The sequence below is a fragment of the Panthera onca genome, chromosome X (genome assembly GCF_046562875.1).
Source record: "Panthera onca isolate mPanOnc1 chromosome X, mPanOnc1 haplotype 2, whole genome shotgun sequence".
NCBI lineage: Eukaryota > Metazoa > Chordata > Mammalia > Carnivora > Felidae > Panthera > Panthera onca.
In genome coordinates this window covers 86,968,290-86,982,193 of record NC_138357.1, presented here as the reverse complement: position 1 = coordinate 86,982,193, position 13,904 = coordinate 86,968,290, and the positions used below count along the sequence as shown (strand labels likewise).

General features: G+C 52.1%; 1 protein-coding gene across 1 annotated transcript; it reads left to right on the top strand.

Moving 5' to 3' along the window:
- Nucleotides 1–85: 85 nt before the first annotated feature.
- CCDC22 (CCC complex scaffolding subunit CCDC22) lies at nucleotides 86–13,864 on the top strand. The gene is made up of 17 exons (XM_081792900.1): nucleotides 86–276; nucleotides 1,370–1,547; nucleotides 6,871–7,003; nucleotides 7,777–7,883; nucleotides 8,028–8,094; nucleotides 8,203–8,381; nucleotides 9,945–10,139; nucleotides 10,682–10,744; nucleotides 10,829–10,948; nucleotides 11,502–11,621; nucleotides 11,718–11,834; nucleotides 11,942–12,043; nucleotides 12,129–12,236; nucleotides 12,514–12,609; nucleotides 12,856–12,915; nucleotides 12,995–13,069; nucleotides 13,506–13,864. Exons 1-17 carry the CDS (start codon nucleotides 227–229, stop codon nucleotides 13,617–13,619), a joined length of 1,884 nt encoding a protein of 627 aa, XP_081649026.1. The 5' UTR covers nucleotides 86–226; the 3' UTR covers nucleotides 13,620–13,864.
- Nucleotides 13,865–13,904: the final 40 nt, after the last annotated feature.

Genomic DNA, 13,904 nt, shown 5'->3' with positions numbered 1-13,904 from the left:
AGTCCCAGCAGCCATTGCACACTCAAGCCTACATACGCACCTTTGCACCAGGACGCCAGGCGTCCGGCGTGCGCCACACTCACTCTCGGAACTACACTTCCCGTCTGTCCCCGCGCAGCCTGTGACACTCCTTGGACCGCGAGTGCGGAGCGGGGTTTCTACAGCCGCGCCTCTCTTGCTCGGACCCGGCCCTGGACCCGGCCTCGGACTCGAACACGGCTCCATCATGGAGGAGGCGGACCGAATCCTCATCCATTCCCTTCGCCAGGCCGGCACGTAAGGACACAGCCCCCGCCCACCCCTAAATACCCACATCCGGGACTACAAAACTCTGGACCCAGTCACCCGGGAACCTTAAAACCCTGGACGTTGATATCCAGGGTTCCAACTTCCAGGACCCTAAGACACCCCTGGTCCCTTTCACAGACACATACGTGCGCGCGCGCGCGCGCACACACACACACACACACACACACACGCAGGCACTGTGACATCAGGTGCTTCGCAAACCCTTTGACCCCGACACTTGGTAAACACTAAACTCCAGGATCCAGACATCTCGAGACCTTAAAACCTTGGAACCTCAAGACCCAGTACCCTGAAATCTATGGATCTTGACATCAATACCTTGGGACCCTGATACTGGGAAAATCTAAGCCACCTGTATTTTGAGTACCAGGGAATTTAAACACCCAGGACCCTGGCACTCAAAAACCCTGGAACTGGATACTTGGGAACCTTCAAACCCTGTTCCCCAACACCTGGGCTTTTTAAATTCCCAGATCCTAAAATCTGGCGATCTCAACACTTAGTGACCCTGACACACAAGGACTTCTGTATTCGAGGCCCCTAAAACCCCAGGGTGCTAATATCTAGGGAGCCTGATGTCTAGATTGCTTGAAACTAGAAGGTCTTATTATCCAGGGATCCTGACATCTAGGGACTCTGACGTTTGGAAGTCCTGAAAACCCGGGACTCCCAATATCTAGTCTCAAAACTCCAGGAGCTCAATATCTAGGGGCCCCTGACATGCAGGGAACATGATACCTGGGAATCCAGAAACCCAGAGAGCATGCCGCCTGGGTCCCTTGCCCTTCCCAGACCCCAGAAATTTAAGACTTTTAATCATAAGGAAATTTGAGATTTTTTTGAATTCAGATCCCTTCTGTCCACCATTAGGACCTAAGGACTTCCCCAGTTCTTAGTTTCCCAAATGGAAGTCGCAGTCACCAACACCTAGGACCTGTTTGAAATGTGGTCATCCTCCCTACTCCCACCTGATACTAAGGCTTCCAGAAGGCAGCAGGGCCCAGCATGATCCCCGTTTCCTGGCTACTTCCTACACTGAGCCTGCTCCCTTCTTTTTCAGGGCAGTTCCTCCAGATGTGCAGACCCTGCGAGCCTTCACCACTGAGTTGGTTGTAGAAGCTGTGGTCCGTTGTCTGCGTGTGATCAATCCTGCTGTGGGCTCTGGCCTCAGTCCCCTGCTGCCTCTGGCCATGTCCGCCCGGTTCCGCCTGGCCATGAGCCTGGCTCAGGCCTGCATGGTGAGTGCCCTCCTCCCAATACACACAGCCTCTTCCTTCCTCCTTCACAAAGTTACTAAGCTCCTTTGAAACTCTTGCCTTTCCTCTCTGCCACCTCCCCTGGTGGTTTAGTGTTCATTAGTGGTTAAGGATGTTGGGTCTATGGTCAAACCGTCCAAGTTGCTCAGGCCCTCACTATACTGCTTGTGAACTGTTTTACCGTAACCCTTCTGGGCTTCAGTTTCCTTTATTTGTGAAACTGAGATGATAAAAGTAGAGTCCTTATGGGCATTAAATGAGTTGATCTAGTTTGTGACGCTTAACACCAAGAGGCTCTGAGTAATGTCATTTCTCCTAGCTTGCTGGCTCTGTGACTTTGGGTTAGTCTCTTAATATCTTTGGGCTTCAGTTTCCTCACTTGCAAAATGGACGTAAGAATTGTACCCACCACATAGGGTTGCTATGAGCATTAAAAATGAGCTGATATGTAAAAAGCTGGATATAATAAGCTTTGTGCAAGTGGTTTTACTCTTCTTAGATAGGCCCGATCTGGCTGCTTGCATCCCAGCAACCTATGGCTTTTAATGAATGTAAACATGGCCAAACAGACCTAGTATATGGTGGTAGGGTGAAAATTTCCATTTAGCCTCTGGGGACAGGGTGGTCAAGTTTCTTGAGTTTGTACCTTGCTTACGTAGTGTCTATCTCTTAACAGTAGGCTGTGGGGCTCTGCCCTTCCCTTAGATCTCAGGTTCACTTTGCTCTTGGGGGTTCTCAGGTTCTTCTCTCTGGGGCCCTTGGTGCCCTCTCGAGCCCGGCAATCTATCCCCTGGCCTGGAGCTGTTTTCTCGAGGATGACACTTTTTAAGGGAGAAGTTCTGTTCTCTTAGACCAAGGACAGTACACAGTGATGTTGAGGAGGAGTTGGGGATCTGGCTTCCCCTGTTTCTCTATTCCTCTCTTCTGTTTGTGTGGACTCTCACTGGATCTGGTGTTGGCTTACCTGCGCTTACACTCTCTCTAGCGTGGGGCAGAGAGTGTGGCCAAGAGGGACCCTCGATTGGCCCCAGAACCTCCGTTTGCCTGCAGTAGGCAGAAAAGGTCTCTTCTTTTTTTTTTTTTTTTTTAAATGTTTATTTATTTTGAGATTGGAAGAGAGAGAGAAAGCAAGCCGAGGAACAGAGAGAGAGAGAGAGATGGAGGGAGAGAATCCCAAGCAGGACCCGTGCTGTCAGCACAGAGCCCGACATGGGGCTCGAACCCACAAACTGCGAGATCATGACCTGAGCCGAAATCAAGAGTCAGACGCTCAACTGACTGAGCCACCCAGGCGCCCCAGAAAAGGTCTCTTCTAACCCAGATGGATGCTTCCATGTTCGGCTGTCTGCCTCTTCGTGTGCCCCACGCCTGGAACCACTTTCTGCCACTCAGCCACCTCCATAGTTTGGTGTCTATCACTTCACACACCTGACTCCTGGAATGAGTTTCTATATCAGTCACAACTCTTTGATTGCAGGTGTCGGAAAGAACCCAAAATAAGGTAGCTTAAAAGCCAGTGGTTTTCACACTCTTTTGACTGTGACCTTATGTTGTGACCTAATACACACACATGCAGGTAATAATGATGTTTTCTGAGTGTATGCCCTGTGTTGGGCACTGTGGTGACATGATGTTAACTTACTTAATTCTTGCGACAACTTTCAGAAGTAGATACCATTGGTATTCCTTTTTTCAGATGAGGAAAGCAAAGCACCAAGAAGTTAAGTGATTTGCCTGAGGTCACAAGGTTGGGAAGAGGCAAAACTTGGATTTGGATCCAGGAAGTCTGCTTTCAGAGCCCATGCAGCTCCAGACCAACAGCAACTCTGGCAGAGAAAAAGGCTTTCTGGGCCGGTGTCTCAGTCCTCACCCAGAACCCCGATAGGGCCTCTGATCTCTTAAGGCAGACACATAGGGAAAGTACTATCAGCCCCATTTTACAGCTAGGAAACTTGAGTTTCCAAGTGGTTAAATAACTGGTCCAAGGCTTTATAGCCAGTAAGTAGCAGTTGATGGATTTTAACTCTGATCTTTTTAAAATTTTTTTTTAACGTTTATTTTTCAGACAGAGAGAGACAGAGCATGAATGGGGGAGGGTCAGAGAGAGGGAGACACAGAATCTGAAACAGGCTCCAGGCTCTGAGCTGTAAGCACAGAGCCCGATGCGGGGCTGGAACTCACGGACCATGAGATCATGACCTGAGCCGAAGTCGGCCGCTTAACCGACTGAGCCACCCAGGCGCCCCAACTCCGATCTTTTTATACCAAAGCCTGGAAAATTATTTCTAAAATAAAAATAAAAATTTCTAAAAAATTATTGTTTTGAGTAGGTCATTTTATTAGACAGGGTCCAGTCTGGAGATAGAAACCCCAGCAGTAGTTGGAACAGGGAAATTTTGATATAAAGAATTGTTAACCAAGGGGCGCCTGGGTGGCTCGGTTGGTTAAGTGTCCGACTTCAGCTTGAGTCATGATCTCACGGTTTGTGGGTTTGAGCCCTGTGTCAGGCTGTGTGCTGACTCTTAGAGCCTGAAGCCTGCTTTGGATTCTGTGTCTCCCTCTGCCCCTCCCCTGCTCATTCTCTGTCTCTCTCTGTCTCTCAAAAATAAATAAACATTAAAAAAAAATTTTAAAGAAGTGTTAACCAAGTAAAAGGTGGTTAGCTATTGAAGGGGTAAAAGGGATCTCCAAGGTGTGACAGAAGGAACATGATACCTCGCCGAGGCTCCCATTCCAGACTGTTCACTCCATTACCCTGCCTGTCTGCTATAAGGGAGTTATTTGATTGGCTTCTTGTGTGTCTTTCTGGTTCTTCTTCTTTTTTTAATGCAGATATAAGCAAATGTGAATATACTTCTTTCCCCTTTCTTTTTCATTTCTTTCTTTCTTTTCGTATTAAAGAGATTTTAATTGCCCAGTTTCTGGTTATAAGCAATGGTTCATGACTCATACTAAAAGTCCTTTCCACCTAACTTAATAACTGTCTAAGGTACATAACAAACCATGAAGCAAGTCGAGAGCATATTTCTTTGAAATAGTCTAAAACACCTGTATCAGAAAGTGATCCACTCGGAGCATTTTATTTAACATGATCGGACAGCCTGTCCTTCCTTTTCATGGCATTTCATATTCTCCGTTTCCTGGTGGTTTTTCTCCCGAGAGCACATCTATATACTCTGCAGAGTCTGGAAGGGAAAAAGCAAAACCAAAAGCCTGCTTCCTGGTTTGAAGCTGGGGAGAAAAGGCCCTCTTATAACTGTGGGAGGGTCGACTTGAGGTCATCTTTGAACCACGTGAAGTTTTTTTTTCAGAGCCCTTCACTTTCCAGGTCTCTGCCCCTTTTTATTTCTTCTTTAGCAGCTTTTTCGTTAGTTTGGCTGTTGTGTTGAGGAAAGTCTCTATGAGTTACTGGTGCTACGTTGTAAATTAATCAAGTGTGTTGTTTTGTTAGACTTTGCCAAATTGCCCTCCCTGGGCTTTGTTTAATTTTGGCCTTCCCAATAGCAGTGTAGGAGAGAGCACCTGTTTCTCCACAGCCTTGTCCACTGATTTTTGCTTGTTCAGTAGGTGAGGAATGGCATCTCAGTATAGTTTTTCTCCTCAGCTTTGTACTTTGACAAACTTTCAAATTTAAAGAAAAACAAAAGTGGAATGATAACCCTTGTATAACCCTTGTATACCCTTCTCCTAGTTTCCTATAGTGTTAACATTTTGCTCCATTCTTGTCTCTGTATATAGATGCACACACACACACACACACACACACTTTTTTTTTGCTGAGCCATTTGAAAGTGGCAGACAGCATGACACTAAAATTTTCAGCATGCCTCTCCTAAGTAGAAGGATATTTGCCAGCATGACCACAATGTTGTGATCACACCCATGAAATGTAATATTGATAGTATATATTAGTATTGACAGTATATATTAGAATACCAGTATCTAATACCTAGTGCGTGGCCAAATATCCCCTGTTGTCCCCAAAAATATCCTTTGTAGCGTTTTTTTTTTCTTAAAAACCTGTAGAATCTAATCGAGGATCACATATTTTATTTCACTGTTGCGTCTCTAATCAGACACATCCTACAGTCCTCCCTTGTTTTTGTTTCTTTGTTTCTTTTGTGATGAGGAATGTTTCTGAAGAGTCTAGGCCAGCTGTTGGATGGAATGCCCTATGATTTGAGTTGGTCAGAGTGTTTTCTTATGATTAGATGCAGGTTTTGGGCAGGAACACTGCCAGAGCAATGGGGGCTCCCTCCCAGCGTGCACCTGGAGAAGAGAACGTCAGGTGGTCCCGGGTCGGTGATGCTTGTGTGAGATCTCTCAATGTGCTTTCAGTTTGCGCCTTTCTTATAAGCAAGGTTGGATATATTTGCCTATGTTTAAGGGCCATTTTCATTTCTTTTTCTGTGAGCTGTCTGTTCCTATCTTTTGCCGACTTTTCTCTTGTATTACCAGTCTTTTATTGCTTTAGTTTTTTTTTTTTTTTTTGAGATTTATGTATAGAGAGAAAGCATGAGTCAGGGAGAGGGGCAGAGGGAAAGGGAGGGAGAATCCCAAGCAGAGCCCGATGTGGGGCTCGATGCCATGACCCGGGGATCATGACCTGAGCCAAAATCAAGAGTCAGATGCTCAACCCGCTGAACCACCCAGGCCCCTGCTTGTTTACTCTTAATATACTAGGTTGATTTACTCTTTGTGTGTGATAGGAACTCCAAATATTTTTTTTCCATCTTGTCATCACTGTTTGACTTTGGTAATTATATTCTTTAAAATTTTTGTTTCAGACACAAGGGTGGTTCAGTTGGTTAAATGTCTGACTCTTGATTTCAGCTCAGGTCATGAACTTGTGATTCGTGAGTTCGAGCTCCTCATCAGGCTCTGCACTGGCAGCAAGGAGCCTTCTTGGGATTTTCTTTCGCCCTCTCTCTCTCTTCCCCTCCCCTGCTCTTGTTCTCTCTCTTTCCTTCCCTCTCTCTCTCTTTCTCTCTCAAAAACAAATAAATAAACATTAAAAAATTTTGTTTCTTTTCATGTATTCAGAAATATTCATTTTCTCTTTTATGGCCTCTGGATTTTGGCTCATAGTTAGGCCAGAGCTTTAAACTTATTTCTTGCTCTCTCTGTAGCATTGACTATAATCACTCTGTGGCTTCCCCCGGAGGTCTGGAAGCCTTGGGGAGCCAAGGGGAAGTTCAGAGAGTAGTGGTTGGTGAGAGAGTGGGAGCGTTTGTGGTCTAGGCCCAGGGCTCCCAGGGCAGGAGGATTCTGGCTGCCTAATAGAGGCTACCTCCCCAACCCCCAGGACCTGGGCTATCCGCTGGAGCTTGGCTATCAGAACTTCCTCTACCCCAGTGAGCCTGATCTCCGGGATCTACTTCTCTTCTTGGCTGAGCGTCTGCCCTCCGATGCCTCTGAGGATGCAGATCAGCCTGCAGGTATGGGCTGCCCAGGGCATGGTGGGGTGAAGGAGAGTGTGGCGGAGGGGCTGAGAGAGGTGGAGGTGGTAAAAAGGTTGGGGGTGTGTGTGGGATGTGTCTTTGGGAGAGCTGGGTAGGAGAGGGAGATTGGGGCTGGGGGAGGGGAGGCAGTGCAGGGGGAAGGGGGTCTGGGCTTGGGCTGCCCCAGGTGGGGAGTTTGTTCTGGGAGGGTCCTCTCTGCCTCACCTCCTCCTTGCTCCCCCCCCCTCACCCCCGCCAACCACATGGGCCTCCTTGGTGCTTCTCAGCCACTCCAGGCATCAGGGCCTTTGTATTTGCCAAATTATTCTTCCCCTGGATATCCTCCTGGTTCACCCCCTTACCTTTTAGAGGTTTTGTTCACATGTCCCCTTGGGGAGGCCCTCCTCAGACTGCCTTGTTTAAAATGACATGCTCCTCTCCGCAGTTTTTACCCTCCTCTTGGATCACCATCCAACAGTTTTCTGTATCGTACTCATGACCTTCGTCATGTTCTCTTCTACCAGCATGCTGGTTCCATGAGGGCAGGGATGTTTATCAGCTTGTTCACCGAAGGATCCCAAGAGTCTAGAACAGTGACTGATCCATAGTAGGTGCTCAGTAAGTGTTGAATGGCCAAGTGTGAGAACCATAGCTAGACAGATCTGCATCTCTGGGACGGGGTCCCAGAGCCACGGCTGCTTTCCTGGCATATGCATTTTTGGAACTGTGGCACTGTCACCTGATTGATACTCCTTCCCCACTCTTCATAGGTGACTCAGCTATCCTTCTCCGGGCCATCGGGAGCCAAATCCGGGACCAGCTGGCCCTGCCCTGGGTCCCTCCCCTCCTTCGCACTCCCAAGCTACAGCACCTCCAGGTGGGACCCCCCCCCAACTTATATCGATGTTGCTCATCCCTAGCTTGCCCCCCCCACCCCAGGGGGCTCAGGTTTTTGACCCCCCTCCCACCAGTGCCCCTATTACAGTTCATCATGGAGGCTCTGATTCTGCTCTCCCACCAGGGCTCTGCCTCCCAGAAGCCTTTCCACACTACCAGGCTGGCCATGTCTGAGTTGAGTTCCAGAGGAGGTAAGTGTGAAGCTGCAGAGAGGGGCTGGAGAGAAGGGTAAAGGTGGGCCTGACCCTATGGCCAGGCGGCCAGGCAGGAGGGCTAGCTGACTCTGTTCCTGCCTCCAGAGTCCCGGGAGTTCCAGGCGAGTCCTCTGCTGCTACCAGCCCCCACCCAGGTGCCCCAGCCCACTGGGAGGGTGGCCTCGCTCCTCGAATGCCATGCCATCCAGCTCTGCCAGCACATGGGCCAGGACCACCCTGGGGATGAGGACTGGGTCCACCGGGCACCACGCCATCCCACCCAGGTACTGCCCGACGCTTGGCTCCCAACTGCCAGGGCTCCTGCTCATGGCTGCTTCCTGCTGCTCCCATCTCAGCTTCCCTTGGTCCTCTGCCCCCTCCTTTCCCCACTTTGTCCTTCATCATCCCCCCTCTGCATGCATGCACCTCCCTGGCTCCTCCCCTGAGAGAACACCGGAGCCAGAAAGACTGTGGGCCTCGGACAAGTCAGTATCCCTCCCCAGAGCCTTGGTTTCCAATTCTGAGATACAGGAGCTGATAGTACCCCCGCCCCCCAGCTCAGGCTAGTGCTTGACTGAACCACGTGTAGGCTCCCAGCAACCAGAATGGTCAGGACTTGACTCCTTCCTTCCTGTTTCTACTACCTTTTTCCCACCCCCGAGTGTCTCATTCTTTCTCTGTCTCTGCCACTGTCACCAATACTCATTTTTTTCTGTCCCTAGATCTCTGCACTGTCTCTTCTGGTCACTGTTTTTCTTGTTCTGTGGCTTTGCTGCCCCTCCTTCCCACCCTTCTGTCTGTCTCCTCATGTCTGTACTGCGTCTCTCCCCTTCCCGTCTGTTCACCTCTGTAACTGTCTGTTCTGTTTGCCCCCTGCCTCCCCCACTGCCACTTGTTCCATCTTTACTTCTGTCCATCTTTTTTAAACTTACAGAGATTTTCGAACACAGAAATAGAATATTCTAATGAATCTTATGGAGCTGTAATCCACCTTCAACTATAAGCGTCTCACCAATCTTTCTTCATCTGTTCTCCCCCGATTTTTTTCACTATTATTTTATTTTAAGAAAATGTTTATTTATTTTGAGAGAGTGAGTGAGAGCATGGGTGCAGGGCAGAGAGAGAGAGAGAGAGAGAGAGAGAGAGAGAGAGAGAGAGAGAGAATATATCCCAAGCAGGTCCACACTCAGTGCAGAGCCCGACACAGGGCTCGATCTCATGACCAGGAGATCACGATCTGAGCTGATATCAAGAGTCAGTCGCTTAACTGACTGAGCCACCCAGGTGCCCCCTTTCAGTATTATTTTAAAGCAAATCCCAGTATTCATGCCATTTCAACTCTAAATACTGAAGTATACATCTCTTAACTCATAAGGGCATTCACTTTTTAAAGTAACCACTGGGTCTTTTTCACACTGAGTAACATTAACAATAATCTTTTAATACTGTCACTGAGTTTGTAATCAGATTTCCTCAGTTGTCTCAAAACTACCTCTGTCCCCCGCCCCATTCCACTCTGCGTCTACCTGCTTCTCTGCCCAGCACCTTTGGCTCTCTGTCTCTGCTCTGTCCCCACATACCCTTTAATGTTCCTCTCTTATTTGGGAGCTACTGATTTGCTCCTCTGGTGTGGAGAGAAGCATGGCTGTGAGGAGGGGACCCTGTCCTTGGGGAGCTCCCAGACCGGTGGGTCAGGAGAGGGGGACTGGGCCCCCTCGGTGGGAGAGGCTACTGGGTGGCCATGACTGGTTGGTAGCACTTTGTCAGGCAGCTCCCAGGAGGAGACAGGGCCTTGGGTGCCTAGTGGGCCTTTACGCCCTCCTGTCTGCCCTGCCATCTGTTTCCAGGAGGACACATGGGCTCAGCGGCAGCGGCTACAGAAGCACCTGGCTGAGCATCTGCGCCACACCTGGGGCCGGCCAGGGGCCCCTCCACAAGCCCGAGACCTGGGGGAGCTGCTGCAGGCCTGGGGTGCTGGAGCCAGGACTGGTGCTTCCAAGGGCTCCCGCTTCACACACTCAGAGAAGTTCACCTTCCATCCCGTGAGTGTGTCTCAATGGACACCGGTGTGCTGACGGGGCCGAGGCAGGCTCACAGGGTTGCTCTGTGTACAGACAGCACACTTTGTCCACACAGGTTTCTGTGTTCCCACTGGGCATGCCCTCTCCACACTGGGGTGGATACCCAGAGGCGTCCCCTGGGTTCTCAGGGGCTTCAGTGGAGAGAGGGTGGAGGGCAGGAGACCATGTAAGGGTGTAGGAGTGCTCCTTGTGCAACTCCCGGCTTCCCCCAGACAGTCTCCTCTGGAGATATCTTCTGTCCTTTACCCAGAAGGGTGCTGATCCTTCTCATGGGCAGGTGGGCAGGAGCTGTCAGGGTCAGGGAGGTTTCTTTATGAGCAAATGCTTCCAGCCTGTGGTCTCAGAGAGTGCCTGGGTCCTTATACACTCAGTCTGACAGCTGTCAGTGGTTGAGTGGACATGAGGATGGTGCAGGGAGGGCACTTGGAGGGAGTGCTAAGGCTGGGCTGGGAGGGGCAGGGCCTTTCCTCAACAGTCAGGATACTCCCTTCTCACTCCCCCAGGAGCCTGAGGCCCAGGCAGCCCAGGTGTCTGATGTGCCGGCCACCTCCCAGCGGCCTGAACAGGTAAGCAGAGCAGTGGCGGGCATTCTGGGCCCTTGCCTGCCTGCTGGGCCCGACACCCCCATCCAATTGACCTGTGCCTCCCAGGACACACGGGCAGCTCAAGAGCAGGAGCTGGAGTCTCTTCGGGAACAACTGGAGGGAGTGAAGCATAACATTGAAGAGGTTGAAGCCGACATGAAGACCCTGGGAATCAGCCTCGTGCAGGTGGGAGGTGGGGGTGGGTCACAGTGGGGCCTAGAGGGCCTAGAGGGACTTGAAGGGGCTGAGAGGACTTTGTAGGGGTCTGCAGATGTTAGAAGGGTTCACAGGCGACCTTGGGGACCTGTGGGCTCTTGATGATTCAGGAAAACCAGTGGGGGTGAGAGAGGGATGTAGGGTTGGGGGGTTGGACCTATGGGGTTGGGTCACCTGTGGGCATCAGTCAGGCCATGTGTGTGTCTATGAGAATCAGGAGGGGTGCGAGCATCTGTGGGCATCTGTGTGGGCATGACGGATCTGTGTGGGCAGGGGCTGGTGGGCCTTGTCAGGGTTCCTGGGGGTCATTGTGGATGTGGAGGGGTCAGAGGGGACTATGGGTGTCTCTCACCACTTGTAGGTTTCTGTGGCAATCAGGACAGGCCAGGGGGCCAATAGAGGGTAGAGGGATGTGTTGTCATCTGTGGGGGCTCAGGCTAGGCTAGGGCTTTCCAGGCTCAGTGGGGGATGTAGTGTGTGGCTGGGCTCCTGCAATGACGGCAGTGGGGGTCACGGGTGCCAGGTGGAGACCGAGTGTCGGCAGAGCGAGCTGAGCACAGCGGAGCGTGAGCAGGCCCTGCGCTTGAAGAGCCAGGCTGTGGAGCTGCTGCCTGACGGTGCTGCCAACCTCGCCAAGCTGCAGGTGGGGCTGGTGCCATGGCTTGGTGGGAGGGTTGGAGTCGGAAGGGTCCAGCCTGTGTGACGGGTATCCCCTACCACCACCCCCACCCCCACCTAGCTCGTGGTAGAGAGTAGTGCCCAGCGGGTGATCCACTTGGCGGGTCAGTGGGAAAAGCACCGGGTCCCTCTCCTGGCTGAGTACCGCCAACTCCGAAAGCTCCAGGACTGCAGAGAGGTAGGTTGTGGGGTCCTGGGCTGTATGTGGGGGGCAGGTTCAGTCCCTCCCTAGGGGGCCATCCCTGTGCTCTGCTCACTGTCCCTCTGCCCATGGGGTCCTGGCAGCTGGAATCTTCTCGACGGCTGGCAGAGATCCAGGAGCTGCACCAGAGTGTTCGGGCAGCTGCCGAAGAGGCCCGCAGGAAGGAGGAGGTCTATAAGCAGCTGGTAAGGCCTGCATGGGGAGCCCTGGGTGGTTCGGAGTGGGTGGGGGTGGGGGTCCCAGGGGAATGCCTGCTGTGTCCCCACCTAGGTATCAGAGCTGGAGACCCTGCCTCGAGACGTGTCCCGGCTGGCCTATACCCAGCGCATCTTGGAGATTGTGGGCAACATCCGAAAGCAGAAGGAAGAGATCACTAAGGTGCACCATCATGGCTGTGGAGGGTTGGGGCACACGGGCAGGCACGCCCAAGGGGCAGATGTGTGTAGCATGGCCACATGGACACCCCACTCCCTCCGAAAGGCAGAGCTGTGTAGCCATACCCCAACACAGAGCGGTCCTACCCAGTCCACTCCAGCCACACTCGATGCAGTGACTCACACCCTGTCTGGATGTGAGAGCATGTACACGAATGCCCTCAGCTGGCCTGCTAGTCTGTGCCAGACATGGGCTTATTGGCTACACTGCTCTTCACCAGATCTTATCGGACACAAAGGAACTTCAGAAGGAAATCAACTCCTTGTCTGGGAAGCTGGACCGGACATTTGCAGTGACTGATGAGCTTGTTTTCAAGGTGTGGGACAGGCTGGGCCAGGTGGAGGGGTGGGGGGCGGTGCTAGGCTACTGCCTGCCTGTCTGCTCACAGGTTGGCTTGGGCCTAGGCCCTGTGTGAGCCTTGTAGGTACACTGCTGCTTGGGCCTGGCTGTGCGCCATGGAGGATGAAGTCAGGGGAGTGGGAGAGGGTGGCCTTGTGGGGTCCTGGAGGTGGTAGATGTGGGGAGCGTGGGGGAGGCCCACTGATCCCTTTTGTCCGGTCAGGATGCCAAGAAGGATGATGCCGTTCGGAAGGCATACAAGTATCTAGCTGCTTTGCACGAGGTGAGTGGAGAAGCGTGCCTGGGGCTGCCTGGGGTGGGGCATGGCTGGGGTGCAAGCCTTCTGCTCCTGCCGTCCCCAGAACTGCAGCCAGCTCATCCAGACCATCGAGGACACAGGCACAATCATGCGGGAGGTTCGAGACCTTGAGGAGCAGGTGAGGCTTGGGGTAGGAGGGGAAACCAAGGCAGGCCAGTGGACAGCTGCTTGGTTAACATCACGAGAGGCTGTGGGACCGGACACAGCCTGTGGCTGGACTCTCAGCCTTGCCCCTTAGTAGCTGTGTGTATGTGAGCTGACATAGGCCGGTGGCCTTCTCTGAGCCCCAGTTTCCACCCCAAAGGTCTTCACACCTGCCTCCCAGGGCTTCAGCTTGAGTATGCGGTGGCTAATCCTGCCATATAGCAAATGATGCTTTAGGTGAACAGATGACACGTGCAGAGGCCTGTCGGTGGGACACAGCAGGCTATTGTTGGAGGAGGGTGGGGGGAGCACGGGAGGGGCCTTGAGTGGCCTCCATGGAGGCAGGGTGGCTAACAGGAGCTGGGAAGGGGGCCAGGCCCACTGAAGGGATGTGATTCGCGTTGCCTTAGATCGAGACGGAGATGGGAAAGAAGACCCTCAGCAACCTGGAGAAGATCCGCGAGGACTACCGAGCCCTTCGCCAGGAGAACGCTGGCCTCCTGGGGCGGGTCCGTGAGGCCTGAGGAACCCCCAGCACAGGTCTCCTCCTGGCCTTAGGCAGGGATTTGGGATGTTGGGGGCCATGGCCAAGTGCTTGCCCTAGCCATTCCCTCTGTTGGCTGTGCAATTCCTCCTGCTATGGCCTTGGCTCCAGACCCCTGCCCACCTGACCCCAACCCTTATCTGGGGTGATCGTCCAGAGTGTGGGAATTTGGCTACAGTTTATTGGGGTTAGGGCCTTGGATCCTGAATAAATGAGGGACTCTGACTGCAGTCTAAGCTGAGGCATGGATGGGGACGTAAGGCAC